Source organism: Cupressus sempervirens, chromosome 11, assembly GCF_028749045.1.
Source record: "Cupressus sempervirens isolate cs-2001-9-10 chromosome 11, ASM2874904v1, whole genome shotgun sequence".
NCBI lineage: Eukaryota > Viridiplantae > Streptophyta > Pinopsida > Cupressales > Cupressaceae > Cupressus > Cupressus sempervirens.
Window position 1 is genome coordinate 226,875,141 of NC_143128.1, and position 26,538 is coordinate 226,901,678.

General features: G+C 37.3%; 1 protein-coding gene across 3 annotated transcripts in view; it reads left to right on the forward strand.

Annotated features, from left to right (window-relative positions):
• The first annotated feature begins 4,741 nt into the window (after positions 1-4,741).
• Positions 4,742-26,538, forward strand: part of LOC149528987 (Glycosyltransferase family 29 (sialyltransferase) family protein) — a 48,976-nt gene continuing 27,179 nt past the window's right edge. The window contains exons 1-6 of one of the 3 annotated variants that reach the window (XM_089809522.1): positions 4,742-4,897; positions 5,048-5,176; positions 5,290-5,363; positions 13,780-13,866; positions 14,035-14,112; positions 14,295-14,395. In XM_089809522.1, coding sequence (XP_089665648.1) covers positions 5,089-5,176; positions 5,290-5,363; positions 13,780-13,866; positions 14,035-14,112; positions 14,295-14,395 — 428 coding nt within the window. In that variant the 5' untranslated portion in view covers positions 4,742-4,897; positions 5,048-5,088. Of the gene's footprint in view, positions 4,898-4,996; positions 5,177-5,289; positions 5,364-13,779; positions 13,867-14,034; positions 14,113-14,294; positions 14,396-26,538 lie in introns of all 3 variants that reach the window. The other 2 variants (XM_089809520.1, XM_089809521.1) reach the window with 2 other exon arrangements.

The following is a 26,538-nucleotide window of genomic DNA, read 5'->3' on the forward strand; positions in this document are numbered from 1 at the left end:
GAAAAGATAAGTACACAACGATCCAAATTTGAAAGTTGCATACCTATTCTTCTTTATCCTCTCAAAGTTATCAAATAGTTGTTGTTTCATAATTTCACAAAGATTGACTTCTACTTTGTCCATACACATTCTATAAGAAAAATGTATAAATCCTATTGATACATCATCTTCTCTAGACCTAGAGTTCATTTTATAGGTCATAATCTTACTAATAACCTTACATCGTTCTTCTTGATTAAGCTCAACATTGTGCCTCTCTCATTCCACTTAGTTTATGTGTTATATAGTACAATCTTCTTCATATTTTAATCATTACTAGGAATTATACCTTCGTTGATCAATCATGTTACCTTGTGGATTATGTCATTAGTAATTTTAACAAGTTTATTTCTAATCCAAGACATGTTGTCATGTACACAACTCAAAATGATTCTTGTCCATTCCTCATTCTCAAATTCATGATGAAATATGCACTGTGCAACCTTAAGTTGCCCTAGGTGCTCAAAACCATCCTTAAATGTCTTATCTTCCTTATAAACATTATCAAATTTACTCATTATATCTGAGTCTCCTATAGTCTCTAGTTTCAAGTGAATGTATGCCCTAATATCTTCCATAATGAAAACTCCATCCAAAATTTTCAAAAATGCCCGAGTAGGGTCATCTTCCAAAGGTGCAATAGGGTTTCTCTTAAAATTATGCCTAGGTTTCTCCAAAATATAATGAACTCGTGAAGGGTCTATTTCCACAATATTCAGTTTCAAATTCACTTCTGAAATTAACCTTATTAATCAAGAGATACCTCTATAATCATAAATTTAGGGCTTTGACAAAAAATAGTCAAATCACTTGTGAATAGCTCTAAATCACCTTTTAATCTTCTTTTTAAATCCTTGCAATCTTAAAATGATCATATGGTGTCCAAGATAATTTCTTTCAATCCTTAAATCCGTCATTTTTTACATCTCCATTAATTATTCAAGTACACATAACTCAAAAAGTAGACACTCTATCCAGTAGGATAGATTTGTTTCTATGGTCACATACAATCATCTCTCATTATGCGGTCTTAGTTGTAGCTTTCTCACAACATTTCTGTGTTTTCTTCAAGTGGACAAACTTTATGTTACCATTTATGAGTTTAATGAATTTTTCAAGTACATTATCCCTTGTTTCCTTTAAAAAAATGAATTCTTAGGTTGATAAGGGGTTTCAACTACAATCACTAATTTCATCTTTTTCTCTGACATGTCTTTTGTCTTTTCTACCCATGCCTTAGTGCTTGAAGGTGTTTCTTCTCTAACAAATGTTTTATTAAGTTTTTCAACTTACATTCCTTTCACATTATCATTTCTTCTAGCATTGTTGTTCATATTTCTTCTAGGATTCATATTATGTGATCTCATGTTAGGTGTTCTCATTTTATTCATTCTACAAAATCTTGATGTATGTCCCAAATTGTTTCAAATCTAACATGTTATAACTCTATTTCCATATCTCAGTCCAGAATGATTATTCTGTAATTTGCAATCTCTAGTAATATGCCCAAAATTATTGCACTTGTAACAGATAACTCCATTTTTTTATGACATTTATTGCTCCCAATGATTTACTACCAATATGATTAGTACTTTCATACATTATATTATCATTATTATATCTAGGTTTCCTCCATTCATTATATGATTTATGTCCATAAGCAAAGTAATTATAACAATAACCAGAAAAGGGTTTATTATACATACGTTTGCAGTCCTTCTTCATGTGTCCAAGCTAATCACATACAAGGCATTTTCCATTAAATTGTTTCTTTACTTCTTTGTGTTGTTTAGGTTTATTAGGTACATCTTTGTTTAGATTTTCTTGCTAATTAGGTGGTTGGTTCACTAGATCTTGTTCCTCTTAGATCCTTTAGATGATACTCCTTCAACACATCCAATCCCTATTTTATCTCCAACATAGCTTTGCTTCTCAAGATGTTTATTTGTTTGTGTAAGTTCTCCATTCACAATAGTGTTATATTTTTTTAAGTTTTGTATATTGTAACTTTGTAGTCTCAAGTTTAGATGCTACCTTGGTAAGTTTGGATTTCAAATCTGCATTCTGAGATCTCAAATTTGATTGACTTTTCATTTCATCTTCCATCATGCTCATCTTCAAATTTGTAATTTCAAGCTCATGCTTTGGAATTTCATTCTCCTTCTTAAGTCTTGAAACTGCTTCACCATCCTTGATCTAATCATGCAACTCTTACTTTTTCATTATAGATGATTCAATCAGCTCTTTCAATTTTTGAATGAAGTCTTGTGCATCTTTAAGTTTGATCTTTGATTTATTTCTTTCCTCTATAACTGTATCAATTTCTTCAAGACCTTCCTAAAGTTTCTTTTGAAATTGATCCATATCCATAGAGATCTTACTCAAGCTGTTAAGCCTCCTCTGAGTAATTGTGCTCTTGTACCAATTGTTAGAAATAGGGAATACCGAGGGTGAGGGAGGGTCAATGTTCCATAAATTTTTTCCCAACTATGGATGTTATTAAAAAACTTTAAACTTGCATGGATGATCAAATGGAAAAGAAAATATAACTATAACACAATGTAACTCATAACACCATTATTTTTTAACTAGGGAAACCTTGGCCAAGGGAAACCCTGATGGGGATGGTAACCACAAAATGATTCACTAATCAAAAGTATCTTGTGAAAGATAATGACCATGTTAGGAGTCTATTACATCTGTATAGTATATATGTCCTTGTTAGAGGACTAGGCCTTGTTAGAAGCCTCAACACAGTTAGGAGTTGGTAATACATTACAAAATAAAGAGTACAAGAAGAGTCCACTACTCAAGCATGTAAATACAATTTTACAATGCTGTCAAATAAAGATAGACACAAAAACCTTTACACAGTCCTTTTGCTTCTTTCTTCAAAACTAATCATACAAAAGTTTTTCTCTATACTAGCATCAAATTTGCATCTATACTAATCACAAAAAGTGAGCATTCGAACATCATATCATTACAATACAATGCAACACTTCACTAAACAAAATGTTCTTAATTTATATCAAATTCTTTCATTCTGTTGGCCTTGTTGCTTGATACTTGCTACATCTTTTGAATTATCTTTGCCACCTATGGTTTAACATCTAGGATGTCATCCCAATATTGTCAAGTAATTATTTTGGTAAACCAAAATAATTCCTTAACCCAAATGCCTTTATTCTACCTTTTACTTTGTTTTGTCCTGATAAGTAGTTATAGGTAAATTCGTAATATTTGTGTCAATATACAACAAAATCTTTAACAATTTTACCCACGTGTCATATACACTATATTCTCCCTTCCTGTAAGTATGCACATTCCCAAGCACTTCTAGTGAATAGAGTAAACAAAATAAGCCAACTGTACACTATTATGTTGATACGTACTTAGGCAATTTTTTGAATTATTATGCCTTCAAACTCATCCTTTCTTTTTGCCTTCTCAAACTAGGCTATATGCTGCCCTAAAAGACAACCTTGATATATCACCTTATCCAAATTGCCAACAATTTCTACCTCAATTCACCATTGTTACAATAGCTTTACCCATGCCTTTCGAGCATCTGGCTAATGCATCTACCACCATAGATATCTACTTCACATTTTTGAGACTAGGATCCCTCTTCCACCAAGATGTCTAAATTATCTACATATGTACGATCCATATCCAGATCTACCAAGATGTTAAGCACTGCTAATTTTCCAAAGAAAATTTCTTCATCAAACCCCATGAAGGTACATAAGATCTCTCTTTTTCCTTTCAAGAATTTCTTCACTTCAATCTTTAGGGGGTAAGTTAGCTAGTTTGATCTAATGTGGCCTTTTCTTTAGTTTATGGAAATATTAATTCAATCAATTATAGAGAAGCATAAGCCTTAAAATACATTTGGTTCCCCCAATTATTTTTTTAAAAATGTTTTGATGTATGCATTTAAAAACGAATAAATTATTTGCTAGGGCTTCAACACTTGCCTGACCATCAAAAGATTTAGCTAATTGACTGATAATCTTTTTCTTGGGAGGATCCTTTTTTTTCCACTTGACTTACAATCCTCAATTTATGAAATGCCCCCATCTTGGATTCATGAAGGATGATGCAATCTTCATTAACTTGCTCCTTCTGTTTGGAGGGGACTAAAAATCAACAACTTGAGGCTTTATTTTTTGGACACAATTCTAATAAGCTTGATTCTTGTTGAACCTCCAATAATTTGTGTGTAATGACTCCTTCCCAAGAACCTTAACTTCATTCTTCCATGGATTCCTGTGTTGACATGAGTTGGATACATTAGTTTTCCCTGCCAACCAGTCCTTTGCTTTAACCCTTTAACCTTTGATCTTCTACCAAGGAGGATTGCATTTGCCTTGTGACAATGCCATTTTTCTAACCTCCTAAATATGCATAAAAACCTGAAATTGTGCATAAAGTTTGCTTTACCTATAGCATGTAATTATTTATTTTTAATTATAGTTTTATAATAAATATTTACTAGATTTTTGTACAACTTTATTAAAATACAATTTTTTATTATATTTAATATATATCACTAATTAAATTGATAAACATATTTAAATTTAAAAGTATTTAATATATATTATTTGTAATTTTTTTTTTTTTTTTCTTGGACAATCAGCATTTTTGTAAAGGTAAATTGAAAGGCATTAAAATCATCGGTCATAAAAACATTTAGACAGCCGAGGGCGACCTTCAAATTCCAAACCAATTATGTACTGTCAAGAACCGACTAGCTTTGATAAATTTATATTGAAGAAAGTTAGTGAATCAATTATTTTCGTAAATTATGTACTGTCAAGAACCGACTAGCTTTGATAAATTTATATTGAAAAAAGTGAGTGATTCAATTATTTTCGTAAATTTTGACCAGTAGGAAAACAATGATCGATTCAATCGGTTTCCAATAGCTTTTAATTTATGAATATTTTTGCAGTTCTAAATTCACAAATTTAGCAGGTGAAGTTTTCTAGTTTTAAATCTACAGCTTGTACTAAGTTGAGGTAGTCTCAGAGGGAAGGGCGAGGAATGAAGACACTTCACTGGGGTTTAGCCCTAGCTGTTTCAAGCGGATTGACAGCAACTTTTCTCTACATCACCGGCTTCACCAGATTTGGTAATGTTTCTCTTTCAAGTTTCACAAGTAGATGTGTTCATTATGTCTGGGACTGTATGAATCAAATTACATCGGTCAGAATTCATACGATATTCTTTTTGTTGGCTTGTTAGATGCTCAGCCCTTTATCTCAGAGGACGATGTCAGTGCATTGGAGTATTTACAGACAAGCTTCAAGCAATGCGTGGTATTTATTTTTTACTCATGAGCTCGAGGACTGTTAGTCACTGAATGCTTATTTATCTCATCATATAAATTATTCAGATGCAAATGAAGAACGATGGCAATCATAAGCACACTTGATTTTTCTATATTGCTGTGCAATGGAAACCGTGATTACAGTTTATAACATCAAGAGTTGGACCAATTTTTGTCGCTACACAATGTATGGATCTAAATGAATAGGTATTGCTCCATCAAGGATTGTAGTAATCTTAGTTGCTACAGGGTATATGGTTCTAAATGATTACGCGGATGTAATTGAGGGGAAAGACATTTTTTAAAGAAGCTCTTGTTAAGGGGATTTTGCAAGCCAGACATGACGAGAGGCCTTACTCTGACCAATTAACGGTTATGTTAATAGGAGGGCCACTTATATTTTGGGGCCATCGACATTAGGGCTGTTCTGGGATATTGGATTGGATATGCTGCCAGGAACCAACCCTCCAGCCAATGTGAAATTAATTTTGAATTACAAGAAAATAATTTTGGCATCTGCATTTAAACTCTCTTTTCTGGACCTCTGAAGCTCTCTGTTATTCTATTATTTTTCATTTCACATTAAACTCTCTTTTTTAGGCTTTTGAAGCTTGCTGTTATTTCATCATTGCTATTATATTGTATTTTCAGTTCTGGTGATATGTTTAACCCTCACAAGCTTCATGGTGTTGAAGATTGTAGCTGCGATAGAGATCTTTATATTATAGTCACCATCAGCTGAAAATGTTGTTTATGATAATTGTAATATTAAGTATAAAGACGTGTGTCATTCATCATGCATTAAGGCATGAAAATACGAATAGTTGTAATTGTAATAAACCGTCACGTTTTAGGAAATTGAAAAGACCTTCGGTTGGAATCTGAACAGTCTCTCTTTAAGTTTTATATATATATATATATATATCACATCAAGCGATAGGCATTGCATATTGGAACTTTTACAATCAATAAAATGATACTTTTTGTTGTGTGGCTGGGTTTTTCCCTTCATTCTAGAAGGGTTTTCCTAGGATATTTCTGGTGTTTATTGTTTCAGTTTTGACTCTTCTTATTGTTGTTTAACATCATTGATTTTTGGGCTTAAAATCTAACATGGTATGAGAGCCAGGTTTGATAATGTCCCCAAGGAAATTGTTCAAGAGCAAATGTGATTGTTCACTTATGTCTCTTTTGATACAGTTTTCTTCTATGATCCAAAACTATCAAGGAAGGTGCTTTCTCATTTCTCATGTTGCCCCTATGATCCTAATTGGCAAATGGATCGACAAAATTTGGCAGTCTATGCCATTGGCTTGAGTAGTGGAGTCTTGGGAGGAAAGAAAGGCCAATACTACCTTGTCACTGATTCTAGTGACATCGATCTAATGAATCCTATGCAGGGAGCCCTGCGCCTCATCGTCATTCTGGATCTTTTTCCAAAGCGACATGCTCATTCATCTCACGGTCTTTGCATCATGATCCAGTGTCTGCGATGGTGACAGCATTTTCATTTTTAGTTCAAGTTTTATCTGGATTGATCATTGCAAGCTCTACATTTACGTAGATGGCCCATCGACGACATCATGAGTTTGATTGCGATTTCCATCTCCAACAACTATTTTTGTTAAATCAAGCTTTGGATGGCGAACATTTTAGGTTCTATTTTATTCTTGTAATGTTGTTTAAGTAACATTGATTTCGTTATCTTCTAAGTTTTTTACAATTGAACAATTTTTCATCTTGTTTCAAATGCCGTTCGATATGTCGAATTCTCTGCATTGAAGGTTAGTATTCTTTACGGTGTTCGGTTGGCATTTAAGAAGCATTAAAGAACAACATTTTTGAAGTCGTTCATAAAAAACCTTTTTCCGGCTATAGACAACTTCAAACAGACGGAGAATGTGTTAGTGTAGTTGAATGTCATTCGGAAAGTAGTGGACGCGAAGGGAGATATGATCAAGTATTATGAGACTCGAGGCACCTCTCGTTGTCACTCTGGTTACTCTTGTTACGCCAAGACAATATTGAATTCTCTATGCCTGGCGATTGCTGTATGTCATGCAACTTTGTTTGAGGAAATACGATGCGCACATTTTGTCTTTTCTTGTTTGCATCAACAGAGGAATCTATCAAAGGAATTCCTATTGTCAATATTAAATAACGCTTGAGCATCGTGGAGCACTTTATCTCTTTTGGACTTGCTCAGGTGAAGGCATTGCTACATCAGAGTCTCTTTCTTTGAAAAAGATGTTACATATATTTTTCATCCAGTTCAAATCTGCACTCCATCATTGAGTACGAGAGTACAGAAGATGGAAAATCATTTGTTGTGGTGTAGTCAAATTGCTTTTTATATTGGTTTAGTCTCTGCCAGGGTCTTATTTTGACGACCAAGGAGGTGTCAAATAAGTACAAGACTCAAAGACCACTCTCATAATTACAATCTTTGTGCTCTGGGACAAAGTCAAGAATTTGAGTTTGCATGTGGTAATTAATAGGATCTTATGATCTAAGTATGCCTAAACAGGCATCTCTATCACTCTTTTTTTTGAAGTGTTAACCATGGGACTTCAGAAGGATCCAGCTATGGTTAGATTCAAGCAAACAAACATAGCTGCATTGTTGTATTCTTCTGGGACCACTCGGACGAGAAAAGGAGTAGTTTGATCTCATAAGGAAGTTTTTATCATGTGCATTGATGATTTGTAGTGACTAAGAAGCCAGATGTGAAAGGCATTTAACTTGGTTGGATCGACAGGAAAAGTGACTTTCCTAATCCTAATGAAGAGATAAGTACTCTCTGACTAAATAAATGGAAATAGTTTTTTTTTTTTTTAGCATTGATTTATGTATATGATAGATTGATTTACTAATCTCTCTTGGTTGCAGGATGCAACAAGATGCAATAAGATGAGGATATTGCTTTGATATGAGATTCAGAGGGAGATCGTGATTCAGAGGGAGATGATCAGCCTCAAAGGGAGGTTACGTCATCTATCTGTATATGGGGATCAAAGCTATTTCTGTTAAGAGGGAGTGCTTATGAAATCCCCTTCATTCTCCGTGGTATTTGTAAAATTTGAGACTTAAATGGAACTAAGTCTTGTTTTGTTATGCCTGTTTATGTTCTTGTGTGAATAAATGAAATTTTAAGAATCAGCTATGATAACTATTTCGCTCTGGGAGTGATCATAATGTGGAGAGAATCCAGTGGAGAGAATTCGTGATGGGAGTTGGATGTCATGTTGAGTGATTCCATGATAGTTCACATGGAGAGAATTTGTGATTAAAGGCTTAGCTGGAATTCTTACAAATTTGTCATGTTGAGTGATTCCATGATTATCAACAATGAGTAAATTGTTCTCTTAGCGTCATGTTTAGAGATTCAATGAAAACATCATGAAAACTGTTTGTGTTTCCTACAGGGTTTTTATGTTGAGTGATTTTATGAGATCCATGTGATTAGATTTTATCATTGACATTTTGGTTGCAGCCGTGTGATTAATCGGCTAAAGATCTCTATCTGGCTAAGGAGTGTTGAAGATTGTAGCTGTGATAGAGATCTTTATCTCTAGAAATATGGACGTTATTGCCATTATAGTCACCTTCAGCTGAAAAGGACGTTTATGATAATTGTAATATTAAATATAAAGACGTGTCATTCATCATGCATTAAGGCATGGAAATGCGAAGATTTGTAATTGTAGTAAAGTCACATTTTAGGAAATTGAAAGATCTTCGGTTGAAATGTGAAGAGTCTCTCTTTAAGTTATATATATCGCATCAAGTGATGGGCATTGTACACTGTAACTTTTATGATCAATAAAATGATACTTTTTGTTGTGGCTGGGTTTTTCCCTTCATTCTCGAATGGTTTTCCCAGGATATTTCTGGTGTTTATTGTTTCAGTTTTGTCTCTTTCTTGCTGCTGTTTATCATCATGGATTTCTGGGTTTATAATCTAACACATGGTAGCAGCTATCCAAACTCTGAAGTATAGTAGACTACCAGACTGTGTCTTTGAGACTTGAAAGCATTGGTTAGATTCCTGTACAATATCTATTTGCTAAACAAAGGCCACAGTGGAATTGAAGAAACCAAGTTTATGCGCTTATAGAGGCATATTTTACCACCATGACATCTATGATGGATTCATCTGTTGTCCAATAAGATGCAACCTTGGCTACATCAAACTCTGCTTCTCATGTTGACTCAACTCCAAAATTTGCTCAGCAGTTGGTTGTAGGGCAAAGCTTAAACTGTTTCACAAAATAGTGTTCCATTGCCTCTAGGAGATAAACTTTTTGACAATGTACTTTTTCCATCCATCTCTTTTAGCATAGCTATGTTGTTAACTATCTTTTCACTGCTAGTTTGCAGATCTTGACCAGCTGGCGTGTTCATTATTTTATTAATTTTATCTTTGCTTTGTTTTTATTAATTTGAAAATAAAACTTTGGAGCTATTCATTTGTTGGTAATAATTTTATTATTAGGACCATGTAAAGACATTGGTGAGCAGAAAAAGTCACAGTACTAAGAATTTACTTGGCTACTTTAATTTTTTTTCTCTTGGTTCATGTTCATCTTATAAGCAAAGAATTATAGATAATATTAACAATGCAATGTTTTGAGCGTTGTTCACCTGTACTCTTCCTTGGTTACTGGAAAGATAAATCAAATCTAATAATTCACATGAGTAGGGAATCCAATAGAGCCAAAAAGAAAGAGAATCACCTTAAAAATTAGCACGCAAGAATTCCATACAAACCTTGGAACTTTTGTTTCTCAAAACTCAATCCCTGATTTCCACTCATATGACTATCACAGGCTCTGCAATGAAATGCATGAGTGGTTGGTCGTTGATAATAATTGTGGGTGCAAAGAGTTTTTTCACAAGATATTGTTCAAGTGGCAGCATTCTGTATTGCATTTGGAAATGAGAAACCAGAATTTGGAAAGGTACACTGCTTAGGGTTCGCTTTCATTTTAAATTTAATGAGAAAGAAAATCATAGTTAACTCAGGAATAAACCCTTCAATTATAAGGTCTCAGAACATAACATTACTTCATAATAATAGTAGAGTCTAGAACCATGGACTTAGATCAAAACATTTAATAAACAAAAAGGAAATAATGTGTTGTGCCTAGGTACACAAAATCACACTACTTCCTTTAAGCTAAGGTGGAAGCGCTGGAAGTGCCAAATTTTGGAGGGGTAATTTCCAATTTAGGTTCCTCCAAGTTAAAATATTGTGGCAGGGTACTTGCCTGTGATGTTCTTTCATTTACAGGGTAGTAAAGCATTCTCTTGGCCTCTTGACTTTGCAGTATCATGCAAGGAATGTAGCTTGTAGCACGAGCATGCAAAGAGATTACAGGTTTGTGAAAGGGTTGTTAGGGTGATTTCAATTAAGTGGTTATGAAAATTCCATCTGTTCTACTGATATTAGTATTGCATGTTGGTCCTTTGGTTTGGTGTAACATTGTGATAGGATAATTTTCCACCTCCACCTATATCATGATTCAGAATGATATCAGAGGGGTTTTTCTTGTGTCTGATGTTGTCTAATTCATTTTTTGGTTTCATGTTATTCTCCAAATATCATCGAAAAGTGTGGGATCTACTTGTCACAAGAGAACAGCTGTAAGAAAGGTCAAGAGTGCAAGAATTGAAGAGCTAAAAGGAGACAGCTCATCTACTTCAAATGGAGAACAAGAAGTTGAGTGAGGTGTTGCAACGACTACAAAAATAGTGTGAAGAATTGTATTAGGTTTTTAAGCCATGGAGACTTCCTTGTACGCATTGAGATGTTGCAACAAAAGTTGCAAATGAAGCAAGAGATGCTAGACAAATTGCAAGGGAGTGGTGAAGGAGTGAAAGATCCTCCATATGTAATGCCATCGGATGTATTCATTGCTACAACTTAATTGATATCTCTTTATTTGTGTCAAGAATCGATTGGTATCTATGAGAGTCACAATAGGATTGGAAAAGATGGCCCACTCATCGTCAATCCCATGCAGTGTTTGAGAGACCCTAACATGTAAATTTGGATGTTTCGCTGGTGTACTTGAGATTGGGGGATGTTCCAAAAAATGCAGCGTAGAAAGGAAATCGCTAGGACCCCCTAGCCCAATACACCAAGTGTTGGAGTCCATTCAAGTTAAAAAATTCATTTCTTTTGTTCAAGCTAAGGATGGTTTGTTACCCCAAGTTGACGGGACTTTGGTGAGGATTAAAGGGCACCTCATGAAAGCAATTTAATAACTCCAATGAGAAATGGATTCTCTAGAATGTAAAGAACAAGATTTAGCCAATGGGTAGCTCAATGAGGAGCTTGAAAAGTCCAAGATCAACAAGCTATGCCAATGCAGTTTGTTATTGTCGCAAAATTAAAGGGTATATAATTTCTGGAAGCAGATCCATGTATGTTTTGTTGTTTAAATCTCATTAAGTGGGCTTCTGTTTTTAAGACTTCCATGAGGAAGGTTTGTTTTCCAGAGGCAATTTTATAACATTTTTTCTTTCATTGTAAAATGAATGGGCATAAACAAAAGCCATACTGAGCATAAACGATAGGTATATTTGCAAGTCACAGTAGCAGTTTGTTTTAAAAATGTCAATCAAGTTGGTTTGCATGACAAGGGATAGGAAATGGTGGCCTAGCAGTGATCAATCCTATTGCAGTGTTTGATGGACCCTAACATGCAAATTTGGGTTTTTCATTGATGTCCTTGGGACTGTGGAATGTTCTAAATGTGCAGTCTTGAAAGAAATTGCATGGATAGTGAGCCTAACGTACCAGGTGCTAGCTTCCATCCGAGTATAAAATTTTTTTTTGGTTTTGTTAAAGCTAAGGATGGTTTGTTGCTCCAAGTAACTGTGCAGGATGTCAAGGAGGAAAAGACACTTCAAGAGAGGAATTTGATATCTCCAATGAGAAACAGACTCCAAAATAAAAAGGACAAGTGCCAAATGGTAGCTCAATGAGGAGCTTGAGAAGTCTAAGACCAACAAGCTATGCCAGTGTAGTTTGCCATTGTTGGAAAAGGAAAGGATATATAGCTAAGCACATCATGTATATGGTCTGGTTTTAATAATCATTATGTGGCCTTTTGTTGGAAGAAGAATAAGCTTGGTGATGCAGAGCTTAAGACTTCCAAGAGGAAGGATGTTTTTCTCAAAGGCAAGTGTAAGGCATTTTGCTTTCATTGTAAAAGGAGCGGCTATAAACCAGAGGCATGTTGGAGACTCTATCCACAACTCTGTCTAAACAATTGTATGAGGGACAAGTCACCTAAAAGCAAAGGTGAGGTGAATTCCAAGGCCACTGGGAGAAGCATCCCCAGCAAGGGAGCACCCCAAAGAGGACTTCTTATCCCTAATATAAGAGGGTAGTAGTATAAAATTTTCCTTCGAGTTTGGTTTGAAGGACTACTTTGGTTGTAGTTGTTTAATTCATGTTTCAGTTCCGATTGTTCTTTGGTAAAGGTTAGTAGCCAATTTGTGGCATATGCCCCCAACACCTTTAGCAAGTTGTTTTCTTTTTTTGAGGAGCTTTATGCACTTGCTTGAAGATACAAGAAGTTTCTCTGAATCTGGTTTGACATCTCAACAGGTTCAATGAGCAATTGAAGCATTCTACAGGTACTACAGGTTTTCCAAGGTGGTGGGACAGTTTGTAGGCTATACGATAAAGGTGTTCTGCCAAGGTTGTGTTTAGTTCCTACAATATGTAACTTCCTTAATAGCAACTATTGAAATGCATTTGACAATATTGCATCTTAATGCAGCAATTCATTATTCGTCAGTGAACAGACTTTAAGGTTGAGAGCTAGGGTTTTTCCACTAAAAACATAATGTTTGTCAGTCAAACATTCCCAACACTGAGCAGAACAAATTTTTTATGCAAATGCTTTTAATGTAGCAAAGAATGAAATATGATCAATGCGAGCGTGATTTTAGTAGACTTGCATTATATTTTTCTCTGCTCATGTATTTTGTTAGAGCTGCAGTCTTGCAATTTAATCAGGATCTTTTCTACCACTGATACTGTTGGTACAATGTCAGACTTTTGAGCACAGAAGAAATAAAAGATGGTGACATATGTACTAAAATATCCATATTTTGATAAGATACCGGACAAAGTATACCATAGGATGCAAGTTTATTATCTACTTCCAAGCCTTAATGATGTTTTGTTTGCTTCCTTGTTCTCTTTTGTCTTCCTTGTTGATATTAAATTGTATATTTTCTGTTCAAAGGAGAATTGGGAAAGAAAAGTTTAGCTTGTAATCTTGCTCAATTTCTTGGATTGATGGTTTAATAGTTTAAGTATTGATGCATGCTATCCCTGATTATTGTGTTGATCTGATATGGATGTTCTCAATGTCATATTACAGAGGGTTAATGGATTGGGATTGCAAGCTCTGAGGAAAGACTATTGTCGGGCGATTCTAATATTTCCAATAGATACTGTACCGAAATGGGTATGTTTTTGAGGTCTCTTAGAGAGGTTTGTGTGACAGGGTTGTTGGTGCTTACAGTCAATATTTACAAGGTCGTTCATGTTCACTTTCTCAATGGACAGAGACATATGATCAACTTCTGTTAGCTGCTGGTCATTTACAATTCTGTGTATCTCAAAATGTTGCCAGAAAGATCCCAAGACTGGCGAGCTGGAACGCTTATCATTTGAATTTAATCTTTGTGAAGCTTTAGCTACATGGGAACAAGTAAGTTATTCTGTCTTAAAACTTTCAAGTGTTTATAAATCTTTGACTAGATTTTCAGGAAAACAAGGAGGCTAGTTTGTAAGCTTTTTGAATATAGCTGGCACTGCTAAAAACATGGGTCAACAAAGTTTTCTGTTAAAAAATCATGACTAATGTCCATCCATGATTGGCGAAATGTTTAGGTCCGAAATAGTAGCACAATTCTCACACAAGAGTACATCGATGCATTGGCACATGGGTGGGAGGAATATGCATGGAGGAGAATCAACAAAGGGATTCTTCTGTAAGGACTTTTTAAAGCTCTTCTATCAAGCCTTTCCTGTAGGCTGTAGTTCTTGGAGTTTAGACAGATTTAAAGAGCTACTGGTTTAATTGGCCTATGATTTTCCAGCCATGGGATTCTGTGAATGTAAATCTTTCTGGCTTGCAACAATTTTTCTAACATTGTTTAAAAACTCTGCGACCAAATTATAATTTGAGAGATTTATGTACATTGGATCTGTTTGGGGTGCTTGTAAAGGAGAAATGAAAATTGAAAAAAGTGTATAATGGTCTGATATATTTTTTTTGTAAAGAAAGGAAGGGTGATATGTATGAACAAAATAAATTTTTATTATTATTGCCCATGGATTACCAAAAGGTAGTCAATGGGATAATTTGTACATTCTATTTCTAGTAAAACAAAATCTGTCAGCCCTTTGCTTCATCTAAGAGCCGGAGGAGCAACTATTTAATATTTATGCTCCATATATTAAATAAGGTCATAGTTTGCGACATCTGGTAATTATTGTAGTACAACTATAAACAATTACTGTGTACAAGTACCCATAACTGAGTTTTCCAAGGATTCTCTTAGCATCCATGGAATGGTTAAGCTAGGTTTCTAGCAACTTCTCTTTGCAAGAAGTTTGGAAACCTTTCATGTGGCTTCAGTACTGCTCTCAGCTATGGCCAAATGTACTACACAGTTTTACAGTAGTAACTAATAAGGCATTGTCTCAGTCATTTAGAGAGCATATTGGTGAAAATGGATCCTTGAGGACATTGCGTCAGCATGAAGAAGCGATGAGTGACTTGGAATGCCATTCATTATCTTTCAAGATCTTTAGATACAGATAAACAATGCATGATTTTGGTAGCGGCAGTAAGCTAAGTTTTAGTAGTTTTTCTGTGTTGAATTTGGTAGCTGTGTAAGAGAGCTTGCATACCTGAGATTATATGCAATTAAGTTCTCAGAAATTTCTCTGCAACTATGATCTATTTTCCTCATAGTTTTGATCTGCACTCTCTGCGATATTGTTCATGGCTGTGCTTCTGTTTTCAGTTGGAGTTTCCTGTTATGTTCACCTCCATAAATGTGGTGTATTTTTTGGTCTTCTTCTATTCATGTTATAGCCAGCATCATATGGCTGATGCTTAACTCCTATTTGTTGTCGTCTCTCTATCATCAGCATAGTTCGTTCCTGACTCTTCTTATTGTTTCCAGTAGGACGTGTTAAATTTTGAACCAAAATACAATGGAATGCAAAAGACTAAAATACAATAACAGAAAATACGGCAATTTATCTTGGGAAAGCTCTCCTACTCAAGGGAAAAACCCAGCCATGCCAAAAGATAGTGCCTTTATTCAGATTTGCTTAAGCAATTACAAGGTTCTCTGCTCCTTATGATGTCTTCAACATGCAGTGATCATTCAATGATCAATAGCTTAAGTTACTGGTTTGGGTTCGGTTCCAAGTTCAAAGTTCGAGAATTGGTTCGCAAGTTCATCAAAATTTTGGAAAGCGGTTTGGGTTTGTTAGTCCAAAAACATATAAAAATTATATATACATATATACATATTTATGAAGTATGAGTTAAAATTAGAATGTAGCATAGTAGCATAAACACATTTAAACAACAAAAACACCATAAACTTGTAATCATAGTGATCATACCATCATATAGTTCAACATCAAAGATTCAAAACATTAGAAATAAATCATAGCATCAAGTTCAAGTATCATTGTTTCACGTTCATTGTTCAATTAATGGAATAAAAGTCTATTAATATTCTAAGTTCTTCAATCATCTTCTTCTTCTTCTTCTTCTCTGGTATTAGTTGAGCTAAGGCCAATGTGATCAGCAGCAGAAACAGCAACGGTATTCGCATCAAAGTCATCAAAATCATCCACTATAAGCTGAGTAGTGGAAGCGTCCAAGTCTGCAATCTCTGCACCTATATACCACTTCTTTGTCTACCCTTCTTTGTATTCTTTACTCTTGTGCGAAAGAGGGCACAAGTTGTAATGCACAAATATCAGCCTCTGCTTTTTTTGATTGCAACCTATTGTGCTTCATCGAGTGGATGAAAGAATAGGTACTCCAATTTCTTTTTGACGCAAAAGAACTAGCAACCTATGAAGGTAACACACGGTATGTGATGTTCTAGTTCCCGTTCGTAGAAACTTGGACACCAATCACTCGGATTTTCAATCGAATTGGCAATGTGCACGTTAGGGGAGCAACTGGGAGGGCTGAGAGTAACCGTACGGTATGAAGCAATGTTCGTACGGTGAGTATTGAGAATGTGGTGTATGGTGATTGGGATCAATGATGCCCGTACAGTGACTAGCCGTACGTTGGGACAAATGGTCGTATGGTTGGAATTGAGGGCCGTACGGCAGGATTTCTTATTGGGCCGTACACTATGTTTAGTGATGCCGTATGTGTAGTGATGCCGTATGTGGGGGCAAAGTCCAAGCCGTACGTTGATCAAGGATAGTTGGGAGGGAAGTCGTATGGAATGATAGCCAGGAAAACCATACAGTAGGCCATACGGTGAATGGAAGGAGGAATCAATGAAGGTACGGGGTGAAGTGGAAGATGTGGGGGAAAGTGTGAAAGCCGTACTAGCAAAGAGAGAGTCGTACCAAATGATTGGATACCACATGTGACAAATATGAATGCATAATTCGTTCATACACAACACAAGAAGATTAGAGACTTGAATATGAATAATTTCCTTCAATATTTGCCAAAAGATGGTGCTCCGATTTGCCAGACCCGAGCAAAGTAATTCATGCACGATGGAATAGGGTGAGGGTTGAATCCCACGAAAACTGCAATAAGCCAAATAGGGAAGATCTTTCACTTTCGAAATGGCGAACAACAGAGAACCCTAAACAGGAGTTCGCAGTACAGAGAAATATATTCCAAAGCATACCGAAGACTTCCTACAAGCCGTGCTTAAATACCTGTCGCAAAACCATTCCGAGGGTGTACAAAAATAGCTGACGGTGACACAAACTTCAAACACAAAAATAAACAAAAATAAAAATGGGTCTGAGATAAATCAATCGACCTGTTACAAAGTTTAATTTATTTTATAATGGGGACATTATAGTCCTCCCGTCCCAAAGTTTACTTGTCCTCAAGCAAATGCAGTGCCAGATGCTGGAGAATGTACTCGCCTTCTCATGTTGTGTCATCCAACGGTAGGTGTCGCCAATGTACCAAGTATTTATTCACAGTGCGGTTTTGTAAGGTCTTTTCACGTACTTCGAGGATCTTGGCAGGTTCCAAAATGAGCTTTTCTTCTTCGTTGAATGGCAGAAGGTCGGTAGCAACCGTGATGTTTTGCCCTATGGCTTTCTTCAGACACGAAACATGGAAGACATTATGAATGCGGCTTCCTTCCGGGAGTTCCATTTTATACGCTACCTCACCAATGTGATGAACCACGCTTTAGGGGCCATCAAATTGTGGCTTCAATTTTTCCTTTCTTGTTCCCTTTAATGAAGATTGTCGATACAGTTGGAGCCGGAGAGAAACCAGATCTCCCCCTTCGAAACTCCTCTCTATTCGGTGCCTGTTCGCGTACATCTTCTGTTGATTTTGTGTGCGTTGTAGGTTTTCTTTCAAGCTCCTCAGTATGTCTTGTCCTTCCTGAAGCCAGTCCCTCGCCCTTGGTGCGTGACTGTCACCCAGAATTGTGTTGATGAAGGAGAGGGATTCGTACTGGTATAGAGCCTTGAATGGTGTCATTCTGATAGACATGTGATATGTGGTATTGTAGCAATATTTCGCTCGGATTCATTTTACCCACGCTCGTTGTTGTGCCGAGACATAGTTCTAAAGGTAGCCTTCGAGCCATTTGTTCACAATCTCGGCTTGACCGTCCGTTTGCAGGTGGTAACTCATGCTTGGCGATAATTTTGTCCTTGCCATCCGAAACAATTCTGTCCAGAATATATTGACAAATTGTCCATCCCGATCACTGATAGTGTTTCGGGGTAATCCGTGTAGACGAAAGAATTCTCTAAAAACAAGATCGGCAACTTGTGCAACCAGTAGGTCTGAGGGGATGGCGAAGAAATGTGCATACTTTGTTAATTTGTCAACCACCACGAAGATACAATCTTTTCCGTTCACCTTGGGAAGACATTTTATGAAGTCCATTGATATACTTTCCCACTTATGTTAAGGAATTGGCAAAGGTTGTAGCAGCCCGGCAGGGAGAGTGTTCTGACTTGTTTTGTTGGCAAACCGTACATTCTCTTACATACTGCAACACGTCCCCTTTAAGTCCTTTCCATGAAAATCTCTCCTGAAGACTTCTGTAAGTTTTGAGGAAACCTGGGTGTCCAGCCAGAGGTGAGTCGTGCATTTCCTTCAAGATCTTCTGCTTCAATTTGGATTCTGGTACCAGGTATATCCGGTCTTTATAGTAGATGATGTCATCTACCACTCTGTACCAATCATCATGGGTGTGGCCATCCATTATTTCACAGGCAAATGTATTTTTGGAATATTCCACTAACAGATGTGCCTTCCAGTCAGCGAAAATTTGGTCTAGTGAGCAGATGGTGGGTTTTTGGGACAAGGCATCTGCAACTACATTGTTTTTCCCTTTCACATATTCAATGTCAAAATCAAAAGCTTGAACTTTGCTTACCCATTTTTGTTGCCATTCATTTAACTCCCGTTGCTCCAAAAAATATCTCAAGCTATTGTGATCCGTATGGACGACAAACTTGGCACCTACCAAATACTGCCGGAACTTGGTTATTGCATGTATGATGGCCAACATTTCTTTGTCGTAGATGGAATATAGGCGTTCTGCTAGCGTAAGCTTCCTGCTCTCATAAGCGATGGGATGTGTATCTTGCATCAATACCGCTCCAATGCCTTCCCCAAACGCGTCGCATTCCAAAATGAACGGTCGAGTGAAGTTAGGTAGTGCCAGCATGGGACAAGTGCTCATGGCCTCTTTCATCTTATCAAAGGTGAGTTGTGCCTCTTCGTTCCACTGGAATGGCCCCTTCTTCGTCAGATTTGTTAAAGGTGCCCTGGGCTGGGAGAATCCTTTAATGAACCTTCTGTAGTAACTGCACAGTTCGAAGAGTCCTCGCAAATCCGTGAGTGAGTTTGGAGGAGGCCAGTCGAGGATAGCCTGAATCTTCTCTTGATGCACTTGAACTCCGTATTTACTGACGACATGCCTCAAGTACAATATTTCTGTCATACCAAATTCACATTTGGATTGCTTGGCGAACAAGGACTGTTCTTCCATGATACTTAGAACTTCATTCATTTGCTTCAGGTGCTCCTCTCATGACTTGCTATAAATAAGATCATCAAAGAATACCAATAAATACTTACGCAATTGTTTGTTGAAGATGCGGTTCATGCATGATTGAAATGTACTAGGTGCATTGGTCAATCCAAACGACATGACTAGAAACTCATAATGTTCGTAGTGACAATGGAAAGCCGTTTTCTCCACATCTTCCCTCATGCGGATTTGATGGTATCCGGAATGGAGATCTATTTTTGAAAAATAGACCGCGCCGTGCAATTCATCCAGCAGCTCATCCATCCTTGGAATTGGATACCTGTTCTTTATTGTTTTTTTTGTTCAATGCATGGTAGTCTATACACATGCGTAGTGTCCAATCCTTCTTTTTGACCAAGACCATAGATGACGCGAATGGGCTAGAACTGGGACGGATCCATACTTTCTCTAGCAATTCCTCAATCGTCCTTTCGATCTAATCTTTGAATTTCTTGGGATGGCGGTATGGTGTGGTTATGATCAGCTTTGCCCCTGGTTCCAACTCGATAGTGTGTTCAAACCCTCGGTGAGGTGGTATGCTAGGAGGAATATCCATGAAAACCTTTTCATATCTACTTAAAATATCTTGGAGCTCATCATCCTGTGGAGGTGTTCTTTGCCCTTTTATAGGTTCCGCCGAGATAAAACAATGCGCAGCCCATGCAATGTCATCGTGCTGAAATATTGCCTCCATCCGATGCACATAAACTTCCTTCTGACCTTCATTCGCCATTCCTCGGAGGACAACTTTCTTCTCGTCAACAACAAAAGTGAAGTCCATCCGTTTGAAACTCTGATGTATTCATCGAGTGTCTCCATCCACTGTATCCTGAGAATAACTTCCATGTCAGCAAGGTCCACTATGAAGAAATCCTCAGTCACCGTGTGATTCGCCATTGTGATACTTAGCTGAGGAACAAGGTGCGTGCAAGGCAGGAAAGTCCCTCTAGCGACCTTGACCTGAAAGCTTGCGTGTGCCTCCGAAGGGAGACTTCTTTGTCTTACCAAGGATGAGTTGATGAAATTTAGAGTAGCGCCGCTATCCAACATCACCGTAACCCTTTGTCCTTGAAGGGTACCCCGTACACGAAAAACTGTGCACTTTGGGCTGCCAGCCAATGCAATGGCTCCTCTGCGCTGTACCAAAGCAGCAATTCTCTCTGTACAGTTCAGATTGATGTTGGTGTCATGGTGGGGTTGGTTATCTTCGCCCGACATTTCTTCTTGTTCGTCCTCTTCATTAGACATGACCTCAATGTAATAGATCTTCCCCTTTCCAAGGCATCGGTGGCCAAGCTCCCAAGGTCCCTTGCAATTGAAACACAGTTTCTTCCTTCGGAGTTCCTGTCTGGTAGCCTCATCCAACGACGGCTTCTTGGGTGGAGGTTTGTCCCTTGGAAATGTCGGCGGTTTAGAATGTGAATAACTTCGAGAGGATGAGGATGATGCCGACGACGATGCCATACTTTGTGCTTTACTGATTGCTTCTGACAGGGTAGCCAGATTGAATCCCTTCACCCAACCTTTCAGAGGTTCAGTCAGTTCGTCCATGAAGAGCACTACTCGCCTTTTTTCGGAAATGTCCGTGACCAAAACAAAGAGTTTTTGAAATTCTGCAATAAATTGATCTACCGATCTAGTTTGTCCCAGTTGCGCCAAATCTTTGAAATTGAGCTCCAGATCTTTACCATCAAATTGTTCTATCAATCTCTCCTTGAATTCTGCATAAGTCTTTATTTGATCATGCCCTAATGTGATGGTGCCATGGTGCCACCATTCGTGCGCAACTCCCTCCAAGTGTAACGTGGCAAATTTGATTGCTTCTTCTTCTGGCATAGGATTCGGTTGGAAGTAGGTATCGGCTTTCATAACCCATGCTTGCACTGATATGGAACCCGATCTGTCAAATGGAGATATGGAACCCGATGACATGTTAAATTTTGAACCAAAATACAATGGAATGCGAAAGACTAAAATACAATAACATAAAACATGACAATTTATCTTGGAAAAACTCTCCTACTCAAGGGAAAAACCCAGCCATGCCAAAAGATAGTGCCTTTATTCAGATTTGCTTAAGCAATTACAAGGTTCTCTGCTCGTCATGATGTCTTCGACATGTAGTGATTATTCAATGATCAATAGCTTAAGTTACTGGTTTGGGTTCGGTTCCAAGTTCGAAGTTCGAGAACTGGTTCGCAAGTTCGTCAAAATTTTGGAAAGGGGTTCGGGTTTGTTAGTCCAAAAACATATAAAATTTATATATACATATATACATATTTATGAAGCATTAGTTAAAATTAGAATGTAGCATAGTAGCATAAACACATTTAAACAACAGAAACACCATAAACTTGTAATCATAGCGATCATACCATCATATAGTTCAACTTCAAAGATTCAAAACATTAAAAATAAATCATAGCATCAAGTTCAAGTATCATTGTTTCATGTTCATTGTTCAATTAATGGAATAAAAATCTATTAATATTCTAAGTTCTTCAATCATCATCATCTTCTTCTTCTTCTTCTCTAGTATTAGTTGAGCTAAGGCCAATGTGATCAGCAACAGAAACAACAACGGTATTCGCATCAAAGTCATCAAAATCATCCACTGTAAGCCGAGTAGTGGAAGCGTCCAAATTTGCAATCTCTGCACCTATATACCACTTCTTTGTCCACCCTTCTTTGTATTCTTTACTCTTGTGCGAAAGAAGGCGCAAGTTGTAATGCACAAATATCAGACTCTACTTTTTTTGATTGCAACCTATTGCGCTTCACCGAGTGGATGAAAGAATAGGTGCTCCAATTTCTTTTTGACGTAGAAGAACTAGCAACTTATGAAAACAACACACGGTATGTGATGGTCTAGTCCCCGTTCGCAAAAGCTTGGACACCAATCACTCGGATTTTCAATCGAATTGGCAATGTGCACGTTAGAGGAGCAACTGGTAGGGCTGAGAGTAACCGTACGGTATGGAGCAATGTCCGTACGGTGAGTATTGAGAATGTGGTGTACGGTGATTGGGATCAATGATGCCCGTATGGTGACTGGCCGTACGTTGGAACAAATGACCGTATAGTTGGAATTGAGGGCCGTACGACAGGATTTCTTATTGGGCTGTACACTATCTTTAGTGATGTCGTACGTGGGGGCAAAGTCCAAGCCGTACGCCGATCAAGGATAGTTGGGAGGGAATTTGTATGGAATGATAGCCAGGAAAGCTGTACAATAGGCCGTATGGTGAATGGAAGGAGGAATCAATGAAGGTACGAGGTGAAGTGGAAGATGTGGGGGAAAGTGTGAAAGCTGTACTAGCAAAGAGAGAGCCGTAGCAAATGATTGGATACCACACGTTACAAATATGAATGCATAATTCGTTCATACACAACACAAGAAGATTAGAGGAGATTAGAGACTTGAATATGAATAATTTCCTTCAAAATTTGCCGAAAGATGGTGCTCTGATTTGCTAGACCCGAGCAAAGTAATTCATGCACGACGGAATAGGGTAAGGGTTGAATCCCATTGAAACCGCAATAAGCCAAATAGGGAAGATCTTTCACTTCTGAAATGGTGAACAACAGAGAACCCTAAACAGGGGTTCACAATACAAAGAAATATATTCCAAAGCATACCTAAGACTTCCTACAAGCTGTGCTTAAATACCCATCGGGAAACCATTCCGAGGGTGTACAAAGATAGTTGACGGTGACACAAACTTCGAACACAAAAATAAACAAAAATAAAAATGGGTCCAAGATAAATCAATCAGCCCGTTACAAAGTTTAATTTATTTTATAACGGGGACATTACAGGGTAAGCAATTAAAAAAGAATTAATTCAATCTTATAAAAGATTTAAAATTACTTTCTAGCAAAGTAACAGGACTCGGACCTGGCTCAGACTCGGCAAGGGTAACTCAACTCGTGACTCGGCTTAGATTCGCTTGTGCTTAAACAAAGTGACAAAACCCTTGAAATTTAGAGATTTTCTAGGATTTAAAGAAGTTCCATGCACCCATTATTGAATAAAGCTCAAAGACACAATAACATAATGAAATAGAAGGTAATTTGACCACATACATAACATACATCGATTCCATTAGTAGAAAGGTAAATTTTAGATGTATCAAGAAAATTTTGAAAAAAAAAATTAAAAATCAACCGAGTTAGCTGAGTTGACCCGTCGAGTCAGGTTCACAGTTCATTTGACCCGACTGAGGTAACTCGAATCGACGACTCGCGGTGAGTCTCGTTACTTTGCTTTCTAGTCATGATTATTTTGAAGATAAAGTGAGCTTTTTAAAAAAAACAAAACTTGTGATATAACTTTGAATGCAAGGAGCTGCAATGTTTGGAATTTTTGGCCATAGAGTTACCGCCAACTATGAGAATCCTTCTTGAACTGATGACGGAGAGCATCGTTACTTAGACCTCTAGCATTCATAAACTCTATGAACTCATCCATGATTACATCTCTCGTATCATTATCAGGAAATAGTCTTCTAAATGTTGCCTGGTACTCGTTAGACACTTCCATATCTCTATATGGTGGCAACCTTCCTAGTAGACTACAATATTGAGAGCTTTAGTATTTGGGCTCAAGGCATAGGCAAACAAATGTAGCAGAGTGGTCACTTTGTTCCATCTTTCAACAATAATTGCTTGTGATTGTTTGAAGGTCTCTTGCAGATCTTGTCTCAAGCATTGAGCTATGCCATCATAGATCTCTCCAAGGCAAGGCCTATCCATGTCAGTGTACCTAAGCATGCTCATAATGGGCTCGGTGATCTTAAGGAGATATTCCACACATTCCCACCATGGGTCAGCCAATACCCTATCCTTTATTTTTTTTGCCCTATCAATGTTTTTTTGCTTCCATACACCCCAATTGTGGCTGATTACCATACCTTGGAGTGCCTCTTCCACTTGCACAAGTTGTTGCAAGATGATTAGACGTGATGCAAAACAGGTCTCAACAACCCGTGACATAAATTAGAGCAAAAAACAATGATTAGATACATATTTTAGAAAAGCATATACATTGCACAAGCAAAATATGAAAAATCAGAAATTGTCAAATATTAAAAATTAAATTACTAACTTGAGTTCAAGTTCGTTTACCTTCAATAGCTCCAATTTTGAGTAGTTTCTGAAAAGAGATTGAGTCACGTGGTGGTTTGTGACAAACATTTGGATGTCCTCAACCTCTTCATAAATTGTTTTGATCCACTCAATTTGGTTACTAATCTTTTGTAGCATAAGATTGAGTGAATGAACCGCAGAAGGTGTCGAAAAGATATGCTGATATCGCTTTTCAACCAACAAACCAACAACTCTATTGTCCATTATGACTTGGATAACATTTCTAGCACCCACTTGTTCAATGGCCTTAATTAGGATACTAGCAATAACTAGCCCATCTTTTACTTGGCCTTCACAATCCATTGCTTTCAAAACATTGCCCTTTAGGGGACATCGCAAGGTCATTGATCAAGGGACGGTTCCTGGAATCCTTCCACCCATTTGAAACAACTGGCACCCCTCTCTCAACCCATGAGTCCTTTATGGGCTTCAATTGATCTTTAATCCGTTGGACCTCTTGATCCAACAAGGTGGTGCGTACTTCTCAAGCTCGGGGCCACGATACCCTCTCAGAGCTTCATTGGCACCACTCAACATGTCTTTCCAAAATGGAAAGCGAACAACATTAACGAACACCTATTTGTATACATGCATCTTCCCACCTTAATTCGAACACCCATCTGAAACAATTGGCACCCCTCTCTCAACCCATGAGTCCTTTATGGGCTTCAATTGATCTTTAATCCGTTGGACCTCTTGATCCAACAAGGTGGTGCATACTTCTCAAGCCCGGGGCCACTATACCCTCTTGGAGCTTCATTGGCACCCCTCAACATGTCTTTCCAAAATGGAAAGGGAACAACATTAACAAACACCCATTTGTATACATGCATCTTCCCACCTTAATTCGAACAATTTCCCGACTCTTTTTTTAAAAAGCAGTTTCTAGTGGTCCCTTTCTTTTGTGTGCAAGGGGTACATATTCAGTCATAGTGTTTGCTACGATACTAAAAAGGGATGGTCTTGTACTAGTTGCATTCCCTTTGCTCTTTTCTTACTTTTATTGCTACTGAGTTCGGTTGCCCTATGTCCTCTCTCTTCCACTGCCTCATTTTTTTCAATATATTTAAACACAGGTTCATTTGGTATAGGGGCACCTTTTTTGCCAGGCCGTTTCTTGACTCCTTTTCCAGTGTATCCACACAAATGACCCACCACATGATAATAAGAACTATTTCTTTGTACACCACAACCCTGACATCTCCAACATAATGCACACCTCTTGGAAGGGGTTTTATAATATCTACATACTTCCATAGAGGAGAATCAGAGTTGGGTTCTATTGTTTGTTTAGTATTGCTTACTGATGAAGAGGTAGATGCCATTCCTTTTCCTATGGCAAGAAATTAGATACATGTTCATTTTACAATTTATATGCAAGAAAATGAAAAATTTCAAAAAAATAGAAAGATGTTTTGAAGAATGAAAGAGAAATGGAAATGTTAAAAAACTAGAACAAAAACAAAAGCAAATGGAACAAAAACTTACCTTTTCCAGCCATTGTAAGCTTGCAAATATGTAGAAATGAGGCACAAACACTTGAAGAACACTCGTAAATCAATCTTCAAACTACTTCTTGCACAACCAGATTCTTTCTCAACTACTTATGTGCTCTTCCTTAAGACACAATAACCTATTTGGAAACATAAAATGACAATGAGAGGCCACCAAAAGCAATTCAT